At 39.6% G+C, this 24741-nt stretch overlaps 1 protein-coding gene across 1 annotated transcript in view; it reads left to right on the forward strand.

The window, feature by feature from the left end:
- The window catches only part of EFCAB5 (EF-hand calcium binding domain 5), a gene marked incomplete at its 3' end in the record, with an annotated part of 87025 nt that overhangs the window by 59735 nt on the left and 2549 nt on the right, over window positions 1-24741 (forward strand). Inside the window, exons 13-19 of the mRNA XM_084237851.1 lie at window positions 517-686; window positions 1752-1980; window positions 3986-4138; window positions 11460-11563; window positions 15282-15535; window positions 16780-17054; window positions 17697-17793. Coding sequence (XP_084093977.1) covers window positions 517-686; window positions 1752-1980; window positions 3986-4138; window positions 11460-11563; window positions 15282-15535; window positions 16780-17054; window positions 17697-17793 — 1282 coding nt within the window. The remainder of the gene's footprint in view (window positions 1-516; window positions 687-1751; window positions 1981-3985; window positions 4139-11459; window positions 11564-15281; window positions 15536-16779; window positions 17055-17696; window positions 17794-24741) is intronic.

Raw genomic sequence — 24741 nt, forward strand, 5'->3', positions numbered from 1 at the left:
CATCCATGTTGCTGCAAATTGCATGTGTTTATCTTTTTTGAATGCTGAGTAATATTCCATGGTATATATGTACCACATCTTCTTGATCCAGTCATCTATTTTTGGGCATTTGGGTTGTTTCCAAAGCTTAGCTATTGTAAATAGTGCTGCTATAAACATAGGGGTGCAGGTGTTCTAAAAGAAATACTTTTAACTGAAACCCAGACAGTATGGCTATAGTTCAAAGGGATCCAATTTTAAACCTATAAATTTGAGTGGACTTGAGACTTTTTCCTTCCTTCTTTCTTTTTTTTAAAGAAACCAATCTAGTTAGCATAAGGTAAATCCATTCCACTCACTAAAACTAAGGTTTGGGGGACAGATATGGAATAAACCTTTCCCCCACTGTCCATAAATAATTCAGGAAAATAAAATTATTGGAGTCAGATACACAAATTGACTAATAAAGGGAGGCATGATTCAGAGAGTAGCTCTTTGACTATTGGTAAATACATGGTAAGAAATATTTTGCCACAGGATGCGGAAGCCCATGGAAATAAGAAGATCAGTGCTCACATTTCCCTCCTGGAAGAAAACCAACTATTGCCTGATAGAGGAAATGTTCTATTGAGGAATGTAGCTTGTACTTTAGATGATGCTCCATTTGTACTGAACAAAGTGCTCTACAGGGACATGGAGGGAATCAGGTAAGAATTTCTTGAAGAGGTAGTTTTCACCCTTCTAAAAAATAATTCCCTTTCGGAAGTAAACTAACACTGAAACCCTGGTTAGTTTCCCAATAAAGAAATGCCTCAAGTCACCAATACTACTAGAGAGGTGGATTTCCAGTCTTAGATGATTTCACCTGATTAATTTTGAGAGCTCACTTTTATTTTTTTTTAAGATTTATTTGTTTGTTTGTTTGTTTATTTATTTATTTATACATACAAGCACTGGGTACAGTCAGAAGCGCAGGAAGGTGAGAGAATTCACCAGAGCCAGAGTGGGGAGCAGAGCAGGCAGAAGGACCGAAGTACACTGCTGAGGGGAGCAGCGGGCGGCAGGAGAGGTCTGCGCGCCATGCGGGACCCTCCTCTGGTGGCCAGGGAGCAACCGGGGATCGAACCGGGGCTGCAGAGGCTGCGGGCACCTTCGCAACCCAGCGCTCAACCACTGCGCCACCGGGGAGGCCCTAGAGCTCACTTTTAGGCATTGATTCACCATAGAGAGACTCTGCTTCACAATATCAGCTCAATTATTTCTGCCTATTCTATAAGTTTTGTCATCTTTTTTTGAAGATTTATTTATTTATTTATACATGCACTGGGTACAGAGAGAAGCGCGGGAGGGTGAGAGAATTCACCAGAGAGCGGAGAACAGAACAGGCAGATTGACGAAATACACTGCTGGGAGGAGCAACGGGCACGGCAGGAGAGGTCTGTGCACAATGTGGGACCCTTGCTGGGGGCCAGAGATCGAACCAGCGCTGCAGAGGCTGTGGGTAGCTTCCCAGCCCAGTGCTCAACTGCTACACCACCGGGAAGGCCTCAAGTTTTGTCTTCTGCATCCTGTGTATAGGTTTTCTCTGTTACTGTGTAAGCTTGTTTCTAAAGTATTTCTCTCAAGTCAAACTCTTCAAGCTGGAAATTTTATCTTAGTCTACTTCTCTGACATAATGCCAATGATGATGAATGGAGAATTGATCTAGTGTCATGCATAGTTTAAAGTCCTTTTCTGTGCTTTTCTCTCATCCTCTTATTTCTATTCCTCAGCTTTACAGTAGTGGATGAAGGGAAACCAATACATGTCCCCCAAGTTCAATACCATGGGAACGTCTTTTTCTGGAACCATACCCGCAAGAAGAGTGATTGTAATGGATCATTACTGGCTCTGCCTCTTCAGGATGCACATATGAGGATCTTTGGGGTCTTGGCTGTGGACACCCTTAGAGATCCCAAGAAAATAAATATCTTCCTACCTCATGAGATTAGATTCTATCAGGTAAGTCATAGAAGAATTCTTCAAGGGCAGTGATAGAATGGTCTCTCCTTCTATACTCCTTTAAAAAACACAATCAGTAGTGTCATCATACTTGTTCCTGTTCCCTGTGTGTATGTATCAGCCTTTGGAGAGTCATAACACCTGGAAGAATTCTTAGCCTCAGTTACACATACATGCCTCAGCCTCTCTGAGAAAATTGTTAGATGTGTCCCATTGCATTAATCATATGAACAGTATTTTGTGTTTCAGAACCCAAAATATAAGTATTAGACTGCTAAGACCAAAAAGTAGGGATGAGCTTTCAGAAGGGACATATTTATGTTCTGTTAATGGCAGCACCTAGAAGTCCTTTGAACTTTACACAAAGATATGCATCCCCATAGCTCTTGAATTCAGTGTTATAATTTTTGAGGATGAAGAATGGAGGAAAAAATCTAAATCTCTCTCAAGAATTCCAAATTAGATCACAAAAGGGATAGGCACTATAACATAAGACTATAGCATAACTGGATCATTTCATTTAGTTAATAACAATGTACAATTTAATTTTATGAACAGAAATTGCAATGAAGGAAAATTGAAAGCCTTTATATGGATACAGTGGACTGGAATGTAGCAACAATCAGAAACTTGCTATGCTCTCATCATTTGTTCCTCTGTAAACCTCTGACTTTTTGTTTATTTATCAATATTTAAATTTTTCTCTTCCTGTTTATTGGATGCATAACTGAGGAAAATTATAGAATCTTTTCTTTTGGACATCTTTTTAATAATAAGATTCATTCTCCTCTGAATAATATAAAAATGTTAAGAAGCAAAATGGACAAATATGGAATTATCAGCAGATGAACTGTAGATATTCTTGTTAGAGATTATGTCAGAATGAATTATAATGGATTCTCTAGTCTGTGGAAGTAAAATCTCCTGGGTTACCCTTAGAAACATTGGGTCCTAATATAAAATGCATGTATTTTTGAAAAATGTGTGCTTCCTAGGGCTTCTGGACCACAAGATGACAGATGGAGTCTAAGAACTTCTGTCCCTTTTCTGTGGAACAGACTTGCTTTATGCCTACAAAAGACTGTGTAAGCTAGTATGTTGCAGGCCCAGCAGATCCCTTACTGCTGATCTCATGACAGTAGCCATGTAAAGATAGACATTAATATTACATCAGGTCAGCACCTGCACCCCTATGTTTATAACAGCACTATTTACAATAGCTAAGCTATGGAAACAACCCAAATGCCCAAAAATAGATGACTGGATCAAGAAGATGTGGTACATATACACAATGGAATATTACTCAGCAATCAAAAAAAGATAAACACATGCAGTTTGCAGCAGCATGGATGGAGCTGGAAGGGATCATGCTCAGTGAAATAAGCCAGAAAGAAGAAAAATACTGGATGGTCTCACTCATAGCAGGACTTTAGAAAACCTAAATAAGGGACCAGGAAAAAGACTAATTAATACAAAGTAAAAATCAAAATCAACAAGCAACTATAAACCAGAGACACACTACGGGGAGAGAGGAGGGACGGAGAGAGGAAGGACTAGGGTAAAATAAGGGGGGAGTGCAATTGTATGGGGGAATATAACCAAAATGAAAATGCATATATTGTGCAAAAATGAAAAATGATATAAGAATTATATAAAATTAAAAAAAATATATTACATCAGGTCAGCGCAACTCCTACCTGCCCATGGTTGCCTTTAGTTCTTGGATTTTTATGTCATTTCTAAGTATACCTTATTTTTTGATAGCACATATCATAAATTTTACTGAATGATTATAAAGAAATAAAATAAGCTATATGGATTTCGCCTTAGTGCTTTGATTTCTTCATCTTTTTCTTATGGTAGAATCTGTAACACTGACTTTTGAGAACTGATGAATATTTTTAGATTCTATTATTATTAATTAAAAAGACAATCCAACTGATGCATTACTATTTATTTTGCTATATTTAAAAGAAAAGGCAATTAAAATTTTCTTTCTCTACAGGGTGTTGCCAATGTCTTTAGCACTGCCTATCACTATGTCCATAGTCGGGAGCACATCCTACATGTGGTGATCACTGGCATTGGCTGGCTCTATAACATCACATTTGGTATCAGTGGCATTACTACATACCTCGTTGAGCCTGATCCAGAACAGGTGGGCAAGGCTGTGAAATATTAGACCTCTTCAGAATAATAGTTTCTAGATGCCATTATCTTGCTAATCTTGTAAAACTACATTTAGTTAGCAATTGGGCTAATTTCCATATTTTCTTATTTCCCATAATTCCCATATCTCCTGTGATCCCCCAACTCAAAGCCCTTGGTTGTGAGTGACAGGAATCCATCTCAAAATGCTTTTGACAAAAACGGGGACTTGATTGATTCATGTAACCAAAATAAAAGGTAGGAGGAAAGCTGGCATCTGGGATGTCCAGATCCAGGGACTTAGGACTCTCTCATGTTCTTTCCCTCCCCAATTCTCATGTTTACTTCCTTCTGCACTTTGGCTTTATCCTTTCAGCTAAGGAGTGTGTGTGTGTGTGTGTGTGTGTGTGTGTGTGTGTGTGTGTGTAGTACAATCCTTCCTGTTCCTATTTGGAAAACCCAGGAAAGAAAACTCCTTTTGATCTATCTTGATATGACCCTGGACCAAAGTGGGGAGTTACAATAATTGGCAGCCTCTGCCCAAATCATATGGATGAAGTAGAAAGGGATGAGGTACAGTTGTTTTGGAAGGTCACAATTTAAAAAAAAAAAAAAAAAAAAAAGCAAAGATCCCCTATCTATAATGTAATGAGTTTTTGCTGAATATTTGCTTTGCTTCTTTAAACAATTTTTATTATTAGGATATTTAATATGATGGGAATGGATGGAAAGGCTTCTTCCTTATAGTGCTTGATCATGTGGTAGCAGCACCTTAGTTTTATTTCAGTCCCATGGCTGGTCCTCCACTAGTTTCTCTCCCCTACCCTACTGCCAGACATCCTTCCTTCCTGCCAGGTCCTTGCTTCTCTCCCTTAGTGAGGTAATGGTAATGACCAGGTCAAGAGGGGGGAGCCACCTAGTTGTGGGTGCTGATCCTGGGGTTGGGGTAAAAGCCAGGAGCCTTCAAGTACCCTCAAAACTAAGCTGGGCCACTTGGTGTCGGGTAAGGGGAAGAGGGAGGTTGGGAGCCAGGAGGCAAGGGTCATGAGACTCACTCATGTGAGAGGCAGATCACCCAGTTTGATAGGCCACAGTTGCAGTGAAACTGAAGTTTGTGTAGGAGGATTCTCTTTGGTCAGTGACTTGCTATGCGTCAGAATTGCCTTATTGGGGCTTTAAGAGAAATCACACCTCTGTGATGAATTTGTGTAAAAAATGCCTGTGGATGGCAGTAGGGATACCTTTTATAAGCATTTAACTAAATCTCCACCTTCCTCTGCAGCCCCATCCAGATCTCTTATCTCTTCTTCTGCCTACTCCATTGCCTCAAAAAGTAGGCCATATTGATTGACTCCTGGCTCTTTATCTTCTGCTTGGGTTTGTCCAATGGGAGACATCAGTTGAAGACTGGAGAATAGAAAGAGAATGAGGCTGGGATATTTACGCTTTTGGTGTTCTGTCTGAAGGTTACTATGAGTTGGTTGTGACCTACTAAAGGTCACTGCACCTTTAGGAGAATGGTCTTCTCCATACTGCTATCCTCTCCAAGTTCTGGTAATTGCTTCCTCCTCTTGTTTTTTTAGGCTAAATGTGGTAACAATCCATTGTTACTAAACCTGGGATTCTTTTTTTTTTTTATTTAAATTTTATTTTTATATTCCCCATACAATTGCAACCCCCTTATTTTGACCCCAAGCCCTCCTTTCCCCACCCGCCACCCCCTGTAGAGTGTCTCTGGTTCATAGTTGTTTGTTGATTTTGATATTTTCTTTCTTATAGTTATTCTTTTTCCTGGCCCCTTATTTAAGTTTTCTAGATTCCTGCTATGAGTGAGACGATCCGGTATTTTTCTTTTTCTTTCTGGCTTATTTCGCTGAGCATGATCCCTTCCAGAGCCATCCTTGTTGCTGCAAATTGCATGTGTTTATCTTTTTTGAATGCTGAGTAATATTCCATGGTGTAGGGCCTCCCCGGTGGTGCAGCAGTTGAGCGCTGGGTTGTGAAGCTGCCCGCGGCCTTTGCAGCACCGGTTCGATCCCCGGTTGCTCCCTGGCCACCAGAGGAGGGTCCCACATGGTGCGCAGACCTCTCCTGCCGTGCCCGCTGCTCCCCTCAGCAGTGTACCTCGGTCCTTCTGCCTGCTCTGCTCCCCGCTCTGGCTCTGGTGAATTCTCTCACCCTCCCGCGCTTCTGACTGTACCCAGTGCATGTATAAACAAAAACAAACAAACAAATAAATAAATGTGTGGAGAAAAAGGAACTCTTCTGCACTGTTGGTGGGAGTGCAAACTGGTCCAACCACTGTGGAGAGCTGTGTGGAGATTTCTGGACCTACTAAACATAGAGCTTCCATATGATCCAGCAATTCCACTCCTAGGTATTTACCCAAAGGACACAGAAACATCAATTCCAAAGAACACCTGCACCCCTATGTTTATAGCAGCACTGTTTACAATAGTTAAGCTTTGGAAACAACCCAAATGCCCAAAAATAGATGACTGGATCAAGAAGATGTGGTACATATACACCATGGAATATTACTCAGCATTCAAAAAAGATAAACACATGCAATTTGCAGCAACATGGATGGCGCTGGAAGGGATCATGCTCAGCGAAATAAGCCAAAAAGAAAAAGAAAAATACCGATGGTCTCACTCATAGCAGGAATCTAGAAAACTTAAATAAGGGACCAGGAAAATGAATAACTATAAGAAAGTGAAAATCAAAATCAACAAAAAACTATGAACCAGAGACACTTTTGGGGGGGGGGGCGGGAGGGGAGGGATTGGGGTCAGAATGGGGGGGCTGCAATTGTATGGGGAATATAAAAATAAAATTTATTATTTAAAAAAAAAAGAAAATGACAGCGGATATTTGTTATGAGAAGAAAAAAATAACATCTCTGTGGGGGGGAAAAAACATGCCTCTATTTAAAAAAAAATTTTTAAAATTAAAAAAAAATAAAAATAAAATAAAATATTCCATGGTGTATATGTACCACATCTTCTTGATCCAGTCATCTATTTTTGGGCATTTGGGTTGTTTCCAAAGCTTAACTATTGTAAACAGTGCTGCTATAAACATAGGGGTGCAGGTGTTCTTTGGAATTGATGTTTCTGTGTCCTTTGGGTAAATACCTAGGAGTGGAATAGCTGGATCATGTGGAAGCTCTGTTTAGTAGGTCAAGAAATCTCCACACAGCTCTCCATAGTGGTTGGACCAGTTTGCACTCCCACCAACAGTGCAAGAGAGTTCCTTTTTCGCCACAATCTCGCCAACATTTGTTGTTGCTAGTTTTTTTAATATGTGCCATTCTCACTGGTGTAAGATGGTATCTCATTGTAGTTTTGATTTGCATTTCCCTGATTACAAGTGATGTTGAACATTTTTTCATATGCCTGTTGACCATTTGTATTTCCTCTTTGGAGAAGTTTCTTTTTGGCTCTTCTGCCCTTTTTTTTTTTTTTTTTTAATAGAGGCATGCTTTATTTATTTGTTTGCTGGTTTGTTTGTTTTGTTTTTGTTTATACATGCACTGGGTACAGTCAGAAGCGCGGGAGGGTGAGAGAATTCACCAGAGACAGAGCGGGGAGCAGAGCAGGCAGAAGGACCGAAGGACACTGCTGAGGGGAGCAGCGGGCGGCAGGAGAGGTCTGCGCGCCATGTGGGACCCTCCTCCGGTGGCCGGGGAGCAGCCGGGGATTGAACCGGCGCCGCAGAGGCCGCGGGCAGCTTCGCAACCCAGCGCTCAACCGCTGCGCCACCGGGGAGGCCCTCTTCTGCCCATTTTTTGACTGGATTATTTTCTTTGTTTTTGTTGAGTCTCATCAGCTCTTTGTAGATTTTTGTGATCAGTCCTTTATCATTAGTGTTGTGTGCAAAAATGTTCTCCCAGTTGGTGGGGTTTCTCTTTGTTTTTGTTATTGTCTCTTTTGCTGTGCAGAAGCTCTTTAATTTGATGTAGTCCCAGCTATTGATCTTTGCCTTCACTATGGGTGCTTTGGGTGATGTGTCTGTAAAGATGTCTTTGATGTGCATATCATGTAGACCTGGGATTCTAATCACTGCCCATGCCTTTAATAAACTTTGTTAAGCTCTCTTCAAATCAGCTGGTTCTGGTGTCACCTTTTTCCTTCTGAAATCCTCGCTAATACTAATTACAAAGTAAATTCCGAGACATCCTACCCTACCCCGTGTTCTTATAATGTACAGAATTATGGAGGGAAAAAGTTCTTATTTTGTTGAAGTAACTAGAGATGAGAGAAAACAGAAGATTCAGATTCTCTTGGCTGTGAAACTCAGACTTATATGTTTTATTATTAATAATAATATTACTATTATTTAGTTTATCACACATATGTACCCAAAGAGTTATGTCTAACAATTTCTTTGGATTATAAACTTGTTAAATAGTCAACTGTGGTAGGCAGAATAATCCACACCCCCAGCCCCCAAGATGTCCATATTCCTGGACCCTATGAATATGTTATCTTAGCAGCAAAGGAGATTTTGTAGTTGTAATTGAGATGAAGAACCTTGAGATTGGGATTATTCAAGTAGGCTTAATCTAATCATTTGAGTCCTTAAAAGCAGTGACCCTTTTCTGGCTATGATCCCTGAAAGATGAGAGGATGGTAGAAGAGAGAAATGGTAGTATAAGAAAGATTTGCTACTCCATTTCTGGTTCCAAGATGTGCAGGACTATGTACAAAGACTCAAGGTCTCTAGAAACTAAGGGTACCTGTAATTGATAGCTAGCAAGGAAACCAAGACCTCAGTCTTTTATTTTCCTGAAGTTTTAAGAGGGACAAATGACTAATAGCTATGCCTGATTTGTTATTTTAAGTCATATCAATGCCACAGAATTGTACATTTATAAGTGACTTAAATAATAAATATTATACTATATATTATCAAATAATATAAAAACAAAGCAAAAAAATCATGAGGCTGCATGGGATGACTGAGGGAATGAATGAGGATTTAAAAGAAGTCTTGAGGGCCTCCCTGGTGAGACAAGGGCTTAAGCACCACACTATGGGGCAACCCGCAGCTTCTGCAGCATAAGTTAGATCTCCGGCTGGCGAGGGAGCAACCCACATGGCACAGCAGACCTCTCGTGGCTCGCTCACTGCCGCACTCTCAGCAGTGTACTTTGGTCAATCTGCCTGTTTTGTTCCCCACTCTGTCTCTGGTGAATCCTCTCACCCCTCGCATCTCTGGTCTGTACCCCAGTCTTGTTTAAAAAATAAATAAAGAATTCTTGAATTCTAAGTCATAAGATACTCATGTTTAGGATCACTGTGGCTCAAAAAATCTTGACCTGTAAGATGAAAAACATTTTATATTGTGCCCCTTTCTTGTTCTCTCTTTCTCTCTCTCATTTTTTCTCTCTCTCCCTCTCTCTCTGTCTCTGTCTCATGCTCTCTCTCTCTCTCTCACACACACACACACCAAAAACCAGAAGTTTCTGAATGAAGCTAGACTTAAGGTAATGTAATATATATGGATATTAAAGTATAATTGTGTACACCCAGAATCTATATGTTATAAATAAATCTTAGGTTTTTAAAAAAGATTTATGCATACAAGAATTGGTGTCTAGGCCAGAGGTGCAGGGGCAGGGTGGGGGTGAGAGGATTCACCAGAGACAGAATGGGGAGCACAACAGGCGAATCTACTGACATATACTGCTGAGGGGAGCAGCCGGCGAGTCAGGAGAGGTCTGCTGTGACTTGTGGGACTGAACTCATGCCACAGTGACTGGTGATAGCTTGATAGTGCTGAGACTTTAACTCCTGCACCACCAGGGAGGCCCCTGAATCTCAATTTTTAAAAAATCCAGAAGTTTCATAAAACAGACCTACTTTTACTACATGTGATATTTTCTGATATTTTCTATTTTATTTCATTCTTTTAAAAATGTATCTCAAAAGGCAAAAAAGAGGATAAATTCTAATAATAATACTCATAATTTATTTAAATAATGTATAATGAGAAAGGTGAGAATGACTAAATGTATAGTGAGAATGAATATTTGAAAGGTAAGAGGGAAAAACAACAAGCTAATAATAGAAGAAAGAAAATGAGGGAACATGTAATTGTAGCTCTTTCTCCCATTGGTTTCTAGGAAATTTAACTATGAGTGATTATTTTACTACTGAATAATTGCTGAGACACTTGCTGAATTTATAGTTTCTTAGTTCAAGTATTACATTAAAAAACATTAAAAAAACAAGTTTCAGACATACCATTAGGCATCCCTAATTCTCTATGTGATGCTTCTGGTCAAACAGCAGAAGTAGTCAATTTATACAACTTGGCCTTGGAGTGGGGAGGGATTGTATAGGGTACAACAGGGTTGTTTGGTTTTGGCTAAATATTTAAAACTAGAAACACACAGTAACAGTGAGATTGTAAAATATCTTATCCATCTAGTTGTTGATAACACCAAATGAGAAACCATGAAAGAAAGAAATTAGGAAAGAAGCTCAGTTGCCTATGTGGGGTGATCTTTCTAGTTCACTAAGTATTATGTTGAAAACATTTTATTTAAAGAGTTTGGTAGTATACTTATGTCATATAGAGATGAAAATGTTTCACATTACAAAGTAGTTGTTTTTCTTCCAAGCTAATATTACTTTCTTAAAAAGAAATTAAAGAAAAATAAAGCTAGTTTCTAACAAAAAAAAGTTGTATACTTTTATATGTGCAGTTTTACAAACCACAAATAAGTTATTACCTACTATTTGAAAACCTCTTAAAAATGAGGGCAACAAAGAAGAATTTGCAAGGAGTATGAGAAGAGTGAGGTAGAAGGAAGACCAAGAGAAAGTGGTGTTCCAAAAGTCAAATGAATAAAGTATACCAAGAAGGGAGTTGTCCACTCTGTCAAATACACAGAGGTAGAGGAAGGTGAAGATTAGAGATTGACCAATGAATTTGACAGTGAGAGTGGGTCAATAGTAACCTTGATAAGAACAGTTTTAGTGAAATGGTGAAGACAAAAGACCGTCACTAAAGAATATTTTTTTATTGTACTTATTTTCAATGGACTTTTCTGTATTTTTCAAATGTACTACAATGCACTTTTAATATCAGAAAAACAGGTAAAAGCAATTTTATCACGGTTATAAAAATAATTTTGTGTATTTAAAAGAATCACGTGTTTTGAAATTTTTCTCTTGTGTTCCATAAATGTCACTGTACATAAAGCTTGAAGTCATCTAAATGTTTCTAATTTTTTTCCATTTATTTGTCCCCAAAAGTTTTGATAAGCATAGGAGTTATAATTATTCCTCTCTGTAATTTAATCTATTCCTGTTTTCAAGGACTCAGACTATGTCCTACGCAAAATGATGGTTACAGGGCACCAGGGTCTAACAGAAATTCACAAGACTCCCCCTACCATCTTCAGGAAGACATGCGTCTTCAGGTATAAGATACATCTTCATCTGTTTTGTTTGACCTCCAGAATATCTCCCCACCCAAACTTGTATGACAGTAGATTTGAGAGACACAGCATCTGCCTCTCATTCTGACTGGATTTTAAAGAAAAATTCCTGTTTCATATATATATATATATATATATATATATATATATATATATGCCTTTCCCCCTCCAGTCCTTTTAAAAACAGATTTCATTTGGTATTTTATATTAGAATTGTATGCCTTTAAGCATGATGGTGTTTTAATTTCTAGGATTTTCTAGTAAACATGGTGTAGGGACAGGACTGGACACAGTGCAGGTTTTCTAATATCCAGCAGACCGAGTAAAGGAGGAATCGGAGTCCTCAGTGGCTTTTGCAGGTTTTTTATTTAGATTACCAGGTACACGGCAGCCAGGGGTGCCGGGGGGCTGGTAGGCTGGCAGTCCTCCCAGCCCCCGGCAGGTCTTCACTTTGGGCTCTCCGGCCTTCTCTCGGCTTCTGCTGCTACTGCTACTGCTTCTCTTCTCTGCGTCTCTGCTTCTACTGGCATCCCCGTGATGCCACCCTTAAAAGCACAGTCTTAGCCCAGGTGAATCCCACCTACCTATGCCCACACCCTACTCCAGGTGCCCGCCATCAGGCATGCATTCAGGACTTCAAGGATCCATCATCTATCCTGATGGTGGGAGGGCAGAAAAGCCTGACATTTTTCCTTACCCTACACATGGGATTCAACAAAAATCCACTATGGTTATAAAAAAAAATACATCCACATCACTTATTGGAACTCATCTTAATGTTATCTAGCCTGTTAATGTGTATTTTTAATTTAAAGAAGTCAGGCTTGGGCAAATATGAGGAGGTAGAGAATGTTAACTAATAAATACCAGTTCCACATTACTTTGAATGCCTTTCACCTGTTAGATGATCGGTGTCGTTGAATAGGCAGTAGCCCATATCAGACTGCGGGCAAATCTCGTATTTAAGCACCGATGTTAATTAAATTTTAGTTTGGCTTCATACCAGAATGTTCATTCAGTTTTAAGCTTTTTTCCCCATTGTAAAGTCAGGACTGGACACTGAGCAGGTTTTCTAGGATCCAGCAGACCGGGTAAAGGAGGAGTCTGAGACCTCAGTGGTTTTTGCAGGTCTTTTATTGGGATTTACCCAGTACACAGCAGGCAGGGGTGCTGGGGGGCTGGGAGGACTGCCAGCCTCCCAGCCCCCAGCAAGTCTTCACTCTATCTGGGCTCTCCGGTGTCCTCTGCTTCTTTCTCAGCTTCTGTTTGTTCTCGGCTTCTTCTTTCGTCTTCTGCTGGCGTCCCCTTAAAAGCCCAGTCTTAGCCCAGGTGAATCCCATCTACCTAGGCCCACACCCTACTCCAGGTGCCCGCCATCAGGCATGCATTCAGGACCGCAAGGATCCATCATCTATCCTCATGGCGGGAGGGCAGAAAAGCCTGACATTTTTCCTTACCCTACAGCCTATAATTAATATTCTTTGTGCCAATCAAGAGTTTTACAGCAGTCCTTATAACACCCAGGCTTATAACCTTTGATTCTTGTTTGTAACTTAGAGCAAATGCTTTTGGAGGAGCTCTGTTAACCAATCAACTTTATCATTATACCTGGAAAGTTTAGCATTGTGGTTATCATAAAGACACAAGGTGGTAACTCATTGGCAGGGAAGAGTGAGAATAACAAAAGAAAGACTCAGTCTTAACCTGTCACTATAGAATTGATATTATGTACTTTAAATGTGTGTGTGGTTCTGTTTTGTTTTGTTTTTGTGAGGCCATGTGTAGGGTAAGGTAAAAGTATCAGGCTTTTCTGCCCTCCCTCCATTAGGATAGATGACGGAACCCTGTGGTCCCGAATGCATGCCTGATGGCGGGCACCTGGAGTAGGGTGTGGCCATGGGTAGATGGGATTCACCTGGGCTAAGACTGGGCTTTTAAGGGTGGCGTAATGGGGATGCCAGGAGAAGCCAAGAAAGAAGCAGAGGAGCAGAGAAGCCGAGAGAAGAGAAGCAGTAGAAGCAGAGAGAACGCCAGAGCCCAGATAGAGTGAAGACTTGCTGGGGGCTGGGAGGACTGCCAGCCTCCCGACCCCCCAGCACTCCTGCCTGCCGTATGCCTGGTGAATCCCAATAAAAGCCTGCAAAAGCCACTGAGGGTTCCAGGATTCCTCCTTTACCCAGTCTGCTAGATTAGAAAACATGCACTGTGTCCTGTCCTGCCCCTACACCATGCAAAGTACCAACATTTTTACAATTACCCAAAAGGAATGATATCTATTTCAATATCAATGTAGAGGGGACAGAGAGAAAAAGAAATAGATGTGTATCTCATTAAAGAAAAAAGCTGTTACTACATTTCTATGAAAATCTCAGGTAGCCCACCAAAGCAGATGCTGTTGATATCCGGACCAGATCCCCAGTATACCTTTTGCTGACTGCTATAGATAATGCTGCCAGTGGCTCACTGTAAAGCAGGACAGGGCACAGTGCAGGTTTTCTGATCCAGCAGACTGGGTAAAGGAGGAGGCAGAGTCCTCAGTGGCTTTTGCAGGTCTTTTATTTAGATTTACCAGGCATATCGCAGGCAAGGGTGCAGGGGGGCCCGGAGGGTGGCGGTTCTCCCAGCCCCCAGCAAATCCTCACTCTCTCTGGGCTCTCTAGCATTCTCGCTGCTTCTCTGCTCTCGGCTTCTCTGCTTCTTTCTTGGCTTTTCTTTTGGCTTCTACTGGCGTTCTCATGACACTGTCCTTAAAAGCCCAGTCTTGGGCCTCCCCTGGTGGCGCAGTGGTTGAGCGCTGGGCTGCGAGGCCACCGGCGAGGGTCCCACAAAAAAACAAAACAAAACAAAACAAAAAAACCAGTCTTAGCCTATCTACATCTGCCCACACCCTATTCCAGGTGCCCGCCATCAGGCATGCATTCAGGACCTCAAGGAACCATCATCTATCCTGATGGCATGGCGGGAGGGGAGAAAAGCCTGACATTTTTTCCTTACCCTACACTCACACTGTAACTTTCTCTGAGAGAGTGTCCTTAGAGATTAAAGCCCCTCACAAGGAGATGGCTAATTATATACATACCCTTCTCCCCACACACAACTAGAGTAGCTTAGAGCCAATGACTGACAAAGATATGTGTCTCCCCTGCCTGAAGGTGGGAGAGGTTATTCTGCACAATCTGCTTCCTAGTGCTCCCTTTGGGGTCAGGCAGAGGCTATAGACTTTACCTGAGATCTCAATCTTATCTTCCCTCCCTTCCCTCTCCTGCTTTCCTCAGACCTAAGAGCACTCCCTCATTTGCATAAGCATACCTCAGGCTCATATTCTAGGGAACCCAATCTAACATATTCCAGGCATTCAAGCAATACTTATTGGACAATTTATAAACAAGAAAACAATTACCTTCAGGTAATACCAGAATAGTAAAGACAATAAACATAAATATCATAATGGAGAGTGACTCAGGGGCTGCTACTTTAGATTGTATGGTCAGGGAAGGTTTCTCTATGAGGAAATGAGTGAGCTGAGGGAGAGCCCTCTGAAATCAAGGAATGAAGTGGTCCAGGAAGATGAAATAGGAACAAGGACTGTTTGGGGTTGAAGTGTAGTAGATACCAAAGAGAATGATTCAATATGTTTGGGTGGGATGATATGAGCATCTTGATGTCTTACATCTCCATGCTTATTTGGTTTTGGTTTCAGAGATTTCCTTTTTAAGTGCACAGACACTTCACAAGTTGTTTTGTCCTCTGTCCACGGAGAAACCCACATGGTAATTCCACTTCGTGAGAGAACAGGAGAGGCCCTGGGAGTCCTTGATTTTAACTTTGGCAAGTGTAAGATGTTGTCATATCAAGAATTTAAAGATCTACAGAAAATGATGAAGACCACTCAAGCTGCATGCTATGAAATACTGGGCGAATTATCTGGAGAAATAAAGAAAAACTATATTTTAGGTATTGTGAATACAGCAACAGTCTGGATTCTTGGGTTTAATAAGTTTGGGGTAATCACAGACTATGCAATGAAAGATGCATTTTCTACAATGAGCAATTGCATTATACACATCTTTCCAAGTGAAAGGAAATACCTCAAACAATCTTGGGCTGATGAGTATGGTCTGTAAGTTAGAGTAAGGGATAGGGAATCACATTGTCTTGGCTAGAGTCATAAGGTTTTAGGTTTTAGAACTGGAAGAACTCATAAAGGCAATATAGAACTAGCATTATTAAAGGCTCCATCATACTTAAATTCCTTTACATAATTATTTCAGTTAGTTCTTACCCACCTTATAAGGTAAATGGTGATACCTCTTTTTACAGGTGAATAAAGTTCTGCGAAACAAAACAACTTGTACCAAATCACAGTTAATAAGTGGTGAAATTTGGGTTTGCATCCACTTTGGGTGCAATATTACACAGCATTATTCATTGGAACATCTCATTTTACAAATAAAAGAGTTTGGGCTTTAACCCATCAGAGTAAATTTCAACGTCAAACTCAAACTCATGGCAAAATCAAGACCAGACACCTCTAGTGATTCCACATTCACTGGGCTATTCTTAACACATACCACTTTGGGCAGAAGGGAGGGAAGAAGGAGGCATGGAAACCTTTGATTACCTAGAATGGAATGATAGAGTTAGAAGTGTAGCATTCTATGAGATTAAACTGAAAAGTTTCTAGCCATTTTATATGGTGGGATAAGAAAAAGAAAGAAAAAAAAGTCACATCTTACACAATGTGTAAGATCTGAGACTAAGCAATTTTTTAAAAAAAGATTTATTTATTTATGCAAACAAAAACTGGGGTACAGGCCAGAGGTGTGGGGAGTGAGGGGATTCACCAGAGACAGAGTAGGGAACAGAACAGGTGAATTGACTGAAATACACTGCTGAGGGGAGCAATGGGTGAGACAGAAGAAGTCCGCTGCACCTTGTGGGTCAGCTCCCTGGCCGGGGATTGAACTTGTGCTGCAGTGGCTGAGGATAGTTTCATAACAGTGCTGAGACTTAACACCTTGTGCCACCAGGGAGGGCCCTAAGACTAAGCACTAAGAAACTAAGATTGTTTGAAATGATAGGATATGGTCTTCTTTTTCGTGAAAATTTATTTAACTATATTATGTTCAGATCCTATGTTAAAAAAAAAAAGTAATATATGTAATGAACAACAATGTGGGTTATCATTGTTATTCCAGAGATTGAACATGTAGGAGAAGTCCAGCGGGCAGGAGTTCTCTTCTTCCGAATCATGTTGCAAGAGCTGAAGTTAAACCTCAAACAGCTTAACTACATGGACTTTGTATCATTAGTGATCTATGAATATAATTCTCCAGCAAAGCTAAAAATTGAGCCCCAGGAGTTAGAAGCCCATGTAAAACTATTACAAGACATTCTCAAAGGGGTTCTCTTGTTCTTTCATCCAGAGTTGGAATTATCAAATGAAATCAGAAATTGGGATATGTGTAAATTGGTAAGTTTTTTTTAAAGATTTATTTATGCACACAAGAAGTGGGGTGTAGGCCAGAGGTGCAGAGGGGTGAGAGGATTCACCAGAGACAGAGTGGGGAGCAGAAAAGGCAGATCTACCGAAATACACTGCCGAGTGGAGCAGCGGGGAAGGCAGGAGAGGTCTGCTGCACCATGTGGGCAGCTTCCTGGCCAGCGGGGGATCGAACTCATGCTGCAGTGGCTGCAGACAGCTTCACAGTGCTGCGCTCAACCCCCTGTGCCACCAGGGAGACCCAAAATTGGTAAGCTTTTTAAAAATACTTTTTGTTGAAAAGTAACCCAAACAAGTGTAGACAAATCTTAATTGTCTAAATAAAAGTGTAGAAATGTGAAAATTTTTACACAATGAATATTTAAAACCAGCACCTAGATCATAAATAGGACACTAGTGGCATCCCCCAAACCCTCCTTTATACCTTCTCCCATCACCCTACTACATATATATATATATACTTACCCCAAGAATGACCAGAATCCTAACTTCTAACATCATAGATTGGTTTTGCCCATTTTAAAACTTACATAAATGATGTTATGTATTCTGGTGAATTGGACTTTCTACTTCCACTTGCTAGTGATCTTATAATATGTTCTTTGTTCACAGTTGGTTAACACATTCTTAGTGGAGAAAATTTGTGACTTTGACCCAACTACTGAGCATGTGGAAATTAATTTTCAGCTCATTGACGAATATATTAAAGGTAAATTTCCATGTTATTGTAGTCTAAATCTATACCAAAAGTACATAATAAAACACAGTTGCAATTCAGATGTTTCTATTAGAATAAAGCAAGTGACAAATTCAATTTTTAGGAAAAAAATAGTTTTGATTATATCTTCTAAAAGAGGGACACTGTTTATAATCTACTGCTCTCCCCAAAGTGACTGTCTATGCCAAACATGAGATTTCAGAAGCATATCTGTCTCTCACTTATTGACTACATGTTCATTGATCATTAAAAAATGAAAGCAAAATAGGGGCTATAATGAGGATAAGAAACAAGTACATTAAGCAAAAAGGCTGTTATCACCTATAATTTGATGAAGAACCGAAGAAAATAATAGATTATGTATCTTTATAGATTAGTACTGTCAATTTTTTGGAGGAGGAAAATTAGCAGGAATCTAGAGCAGTGTAAGACTTCCAGGTTGGAGAAGGTGATGAGCTCTATGGACACAGAGAATTGGTCAGTAGCCCCAAGGAGGCTCCCTACCATCATTACAGTAAAAGTACTTATAGAAGCACACTGTTCCAGGAGTATATATTACCCCACCAGAGACATCAGTACCTCAGGTTGTTTATGTGAATGGAAGGTATAAATTAAAAAATTTTTATTATTCATTTTTATTAATCATTCATTGGAAAAACCTCTGTAGAAATTATTTACTAAATCTACCCTTCTTCCCTTCTTCTCTTACCCTACGGGTAGAGAGACTCTGGGCTAAGTCAGAAGGGTTTCTGTACTTCTGTGATACATATATTAGGCCAAGAGGCTCAGAACCTCTACTCAGGTTCAGAGTCCTCTACTAGAACAAGAGGAAGGAAACGGCAACCTAGAGGAAAACAACAACTATCTGTGGTAGTGGAAGCATGTAGCAGTGAGCCAGGGCAGATATATGAGAGAGAGATCTTCTGGCCTAAGAAGGCAAGATATACTACCAGAAGTTTGAGAGTACTAGAGAACAGATGAGAACATTCAAATAGCTGCTAATGAGAGTTAATGTGGATTATGAGTGATGTGCATAAAGGTTAGAATTCCTTAATTGGAATAGCTTTTACTGTAATTTCCTGGCTATGGACTGATTCGCAGAAGCCTCTGGATTCATCAGTGTAACTGATATAACTACTTCTATGGTGCTATTCAAGGGAAACAATAGCAACAACAAAAATGAATGCTTGTTTTATTACATACTTGCTCACTGTTCACCAAGGTTTTCAAAATCCAGAAGAAATCTTTTATGTCAGTGCCCGGTTGCTGTTCTTCCCTTTGGAATAGCGTTAATGTCTTCATGAACCCCAGTACTCCCCATCTATGTGTGATCAATTTGTTTACTTGACATTCTCCCAGAGCTCCTGTTCCACCTCGGTCCCCACCCAACCTGCCAGCCCCTTGACCTAGAGTCAAACTTTGCTGCTAGGGTTATGTGTGTCCTCTGAGACTAATAATGCTTCCCTGCTCGGATGAAGACTCAAGCATCTACCCATGTCCAATCCAGTTCCTCTGTCAGATGGGAGTTGGGGATGAGGAGCAGACAACCACTTTCTACCTTGTAGGTATATTCAGCTCTTCATAAGCTCATCCCTAGACAGAGGCATTTATCATCTGTGGCTTTGTACCAGACCCTCTAGGGAATCTCTTCAGGCTCCACCTCCTATTTGATTTGCCTATCAGAACTACCTCCTGCTGTCATATAAGGCTCCTTTGTTTCTGAACACATGCAAATTGCTGTTTCCTCTGCCAGTCCCCACTTTGAACTAAGCTAGCTGATTCCATAGCAACCTTGAGCTCCTATACTCCCCACCACTTTCTGTTGTCCAACAATGTCCCCAGGTGGCTAGAATTAAAACTGTAGTTAACTTAGCTGGCTTCAGCTAGAAACCAATAGCCCCAAGGCTCCCTCCCAGCACCACTGAGTTTTATCAGTCTCAGCAGCAATCAAGAAAAACCCTAGGCCACCCATATACCAACCCTTTCTCCTTTAGATGTAATTATATCAGGAAATTATAATTTCCCCATTTGGAACTCTCTTTACCTTTCTGTTTATGCCAGAAAGAGAGGGGAATTCTCACAGAGCAATCTGTTGTTCAGAGTTTATCATCTGAGTTTTCTAGGAGTGTTAAGGCCCCTACTTCATGATCCCATGCAGCATAAAATGCCACAATATTATATTATCCCTGCCCAGGATGGGGAGGGACTGTTAGAATAGCTCCTAACCCACTAACTTCTCCAAAGTAATGATTTTGCCAAGAATATAGAATTATGGCCGTTGATAGGCCCATAAATTCTTAGGGTTTCTGTTGCCAAGTTTCACTCCATTTCATCTTAGTCATAGAAATACTGCTAGAAAAGAATTTTTTTATTTTATATATTTTTTACATCATTTTTCATTTTTGCACAATGTATGCATTTTCGTCTCGGTTATAGTCCCCACACAATTCCCACCCCCCCTTATTTTGACCATAACCCTTCCTCCCCTGCCCCCCAAGCCCGTAGTGTGTCCCTGGTTTATAGTTGCTTGTTGATTTTGATTTTTACTTTATTATAATTGTCTTTTTCCTAGTCCCTTATTTAGGTTTTCTAAATTCCTGCTACAAGTGAGAACATCCAGTATTTTTCTTCTTCTTTCTGGCTTATTTCGCTGATCCCTTCCAGCTCCATCCATGTTGCTGCAAATTGCATGAGTTTACCTTTTTGATTGCTGAGTAATATTCCATTGTGTATATATACCACATCTTCTTGATCCAGTCATCTATTTTTGGGCATTTGGTTGTTTCCATAGCTTAGCTATTGTAAACAGTGCTGCTATAAACATAGGAGTGCAGGTGCCCTTTTGAATTAATGTTTCTGTGTCATTTGGGTAAATGCCTAGGAGTGGAATTGCTGGATCATATGGAAGCTCCATTTTTAGCAGGTTGAGGAATCTCCACACAGCTCTCCATAGTGGTTGGACCAGTTTGCACTCCCACCAGCAGTGCAGGAGAGTTCCTTTTTTTGCACATCCTCGCCAACATTTGTTGTTGCTAGTTTTTTTAATATGTGCCAATCTCACTAGTATAAGATGGTATCTCATTGTAGTTTTGATTTGCATTTCCCTGATTACAAGTGATGCTGAACGTTTTTCCATATGCCTGCTGGCCATTTGCACATTTCCTCTTTGGAGAAGTTTCTTTTTAGCTCTTCTGCCCATTTTTTGACTGGGTTGTTTACTTTGATTTTGTTGAGTCTCTTCAGCTCTCTGTAGATTTTTGTGTCCTTTATCATTAGTGTTGTGTGCAAAAATTTTCTCCCAGTCCATAGGGTGTCTCTTTATTTTGGTTACTATCTCTTTTGCTATACAGAAGCTCTTTAATTTGATGTAGTCCCAGCTGTTTATCTTTGCCTTTGCTATCACTGTTTTGGGTGATGAGTCTTTAAAGATGTTACTGAGGTGTATGCCATGTAGTGATTCACCTATATTTCCTTCTATATATTTTATGGTTTCAGGTCTTATGTCTAGTTCTTTAATCCATTTTGAGTTGGTTTTTGTGCATAGTGTGAGGTAGTAGTCAAGCTTCATTCTTTTGCATGTAATGACCCAGTTTTCCCAGCGCCATTTATTGAACAATCTTTCTTTGCTCCATTGCATATTCTATGCTCCTTTGTTAAAGATTAGTTGACTGTAAATCTGTGGGTTTATTTCTGGATTTTCTATTTGGTTCCAATGATCCATGTGTCTGTTCTTGTTCCAGTACTGTGCAGTTTTGATTGTTATGGCTTTATAGTATAGTTTGAAGTCTGGGAGTGTGATGCCTCCATTCCCTTCTCTTTTTTTCAGGAGAGCTTTGGTTATTTGGGGTTTTTGGTGGCTCCATATGAATTTCATCAATATTTGTTCTATTTCTTTGAAGAATGTCATTGAAATTTTTATTGGAATAGCATTGAATCTACAAATTGCTTTTGGTAGGATGGCCATTTTGATAACGTTATTTCTTTTTTTTTAAGATTTATTTATTTATTTATACAAGCACTGGGTACAGTCAGAAGCACAGAGGGTGAGAGAATTCACCAGAGCCAGAGTGGGGAACAGAACAGGCAGACTAATGAAATACACTGCTGAGGGGAGCAGCGGGTGGCAGGAGAGGTCTGCACACCATGTGGGACCCTCGCCCAGCAACCGGGGATCGGACCAGCACTGCAGAGACTGTGGGCAGCGTCGCAGCCCAGCGCTCAACTGCTGCGCCACCGGGGAGGCCCTCTTCTATTTCTTTTAACAGTGTTTTATAGTTTTCTTTGTATAGGTCCTTTACCTCTTTCGTTAGGTTTATTCCGAAGTATTTGAATTTTTTTTGTTTCAATAATAAAAGGGATAGTTTTTTGATTTCTTCTTCTTCAGATTTATTGTTTGTGTATAGGAAGGCTACTGATTTTTGAGTGTTGGTTTTGTATCCTGCCACTTTATGAAACTGATTGATTAGTTTGATTAGTTTTTCTGTGGAGTTTTTGGGGTTCTCTATATATATTATCATATCATCTGCAAATAGTGATAGTTTGACTTCTTCCTTGCCTATTTGGGTTCCTTGTATATCTTTCTCTTGTCTTATTGCTCTTCCAATATTATATTGAAAAGCAGTGGTGAGAGTGGACATTCTTGTCTTGTTCCAGACCTTAATGGAACTGCATTCAACTTCTCACTATTGAGAATGATATTGTCTATGGGGTTGTCATATATGGCCTTTATGATGTTGAGGTATGTTCCTTGTATTCCAAGAATTTCAAGGGCCTTTATCATAAATGGGTGTTGTACTTTGTTGAAAGTTTTCTCAGCATCTATTGATATTATCATATGGTTTTTATATTTCTTTTTGTTCATGTGTTGGATTACATTGATTCATTTTTGGATGTTGAACCATCCTTGTGTCCCTGGAATAAATCCTACTTGGTCATGGTGAATTATATTATGGATACATTGTTGGATTCTGATAGCTAAAATTTTATTATGGATTTTTACCTCAGTGTTCATTAGAGAGATTGGCCTGTAGTTTTCTTTTTTTGTGTTGTCCTTGTTCAGTTTTGGTATTAGTGTAATGTTAGCTTCAGAGAGCATGTTTCATATTGTCCCTTCCTTCTCAATTTTTGAAAGAGCTTGTGAAGGATAGGCAGTAGTTGGGTTCTGAATGTTTGGTAGAATTCATTTGTAAATCCATCTGGTCCTGCACTTTTGTTTTTGGGGAGGGTTTTGATTACCATTTCAATTTCACTGCTTGTAATTGGTCTAAGCTGTTCAGGTGTTCTATTTCTTCTTTATCTAGCTTTGGGTGATTGTAGAGTTGTAGGAATTTGTCCATCTCCTCTAGATTGTTGAACTTGTTTCCATATAACTGTTCATAGTAGTTTCTGATTATTCTTTTGATTTCTAATGAGTGTTGTAATTTCTCCTCTTTCATTTATGATCCTATTTATTTGTGTTTTCTCCCATTTTTTTCTTTGTAAGTCTGGCTAGAGGTTTGTCTATTTTGTTTATTTTTTTTTTTTTGAAGAACCAACTTTTGGTTTCGTTGATCTTTTGAATTTTTTTTAACTTCTGTTTCATTTATTTTTGCTTTGATTTTTATTATTTCCTTTATTGTACATTTTTTTGGGGGGGGGGTTGGTCCTTTTTCCAGTTCTTTGAGATGGGGGATTGGATTGTTTCTTTGAGTTCTTTCTTATTTCTTGATGTGAGCCTGTATTGCTATATACATTCCTCTCATTACTGCTTTTGCTTATTCCATACATTCTGGAAAGTGGTGTCCTTATTGTCATTCATTTTTTAATTTCTTCATTGTTCTCCTCCTTAATCCTTAATCCAAAGGTCTTCCAGTAGTGTGGATTTTAATCTCCATGAAGTGGGTGGGTTACTTGCTTTCTTTTCATGATTTATTTCTAGTTTGATGCCTTTATGTACAGAGAATATAGTTGGAATGATTTTGATCTTAATGTACCTGTTGATGTTTGTCTTGTGGCCCAATATGTGATTGAGTCTAGAGAATGTTCCAGGCCCACTTGAGAAAAATGTGTATTGGTATTTTGGGGGGTACAGTGTCCTATAGATGTCTGTTAAGTCCATGAGGTCTAGGTCTTTATTTAGGGCTCTAGTGTCTTTCCTTATTTTTTGTCACTTTGATCTGTCCATTGGGGAGAAGGGGGTGTTGAAATCTCCCACAGTATATGTATTTTTCTCTAATGTCTATTTTCAGAGCTGATAGTAATTGTCTTATATATTTTGGTGCCCCTTCATTTGGTGAGTACATGTTGATGAATGCTAATCTTCCTGATATACTGTCCCTTTAATCATAATTTAGTGTCCATTGTTGTCTCTTTTTACCTTTTTAGTTTGAAGTCTATTTCATCCGATATAAGTATAGCTGTTCCTGCCTTCTTTTTTGTTCCATTTGTTTATAGGATTGTTTTCCAACCTTTTTTCTTTCAGTGTATCTTTATCTTTTGTAGTTAAATGTGTTTCTTCTTTTTTGGTCCATTTGCTTATAGGATTGTTTTCCAACATTTTACTTTTAGTGTATGTTTACCTTTTGTAGTTAAATGTGTTTCCTGGAGACAGAAGATGGTTGGATTTCATTTTTTAATCCAGCCTGCGAGTCTGTGTCTTTTTATTGATAAGTTTAGTCCATTTACATTTAGAGTAATAATACATTGGCATCTGTATTTGCCAATTTGTTTGTCTTTTTGTGATTTTATCCCTTGCCTTATTCTGTTCTTCTTATTCATCCCTCTATTTTTTGGAGTGGGGTTTAGTCATAATGAATTTCTGGAGTTTCTGTTTGCCTGAGGGGTTTAAAAGTAGAGATAACAGTATATTCCTAGAAACCAGTTACCCTTAAATCTGTGTTCCTTTTTTCTGAGGAATCTGAACTTCATTAATGAATTTATGAAAATAGGGACTACAACACT

This window comes from Talpa europaea (genome assembly GCF_964194135.1).
Source record: "Talpa europaea genome assembly, chromosome: 7".
NCBI classification, from domain to species: domain Eukaryota; kingdom Metazoa; phylum Chordata; class Mammalia; order Eulipotyphla; family Talpidae; genus Talpa; species Talpa europaea.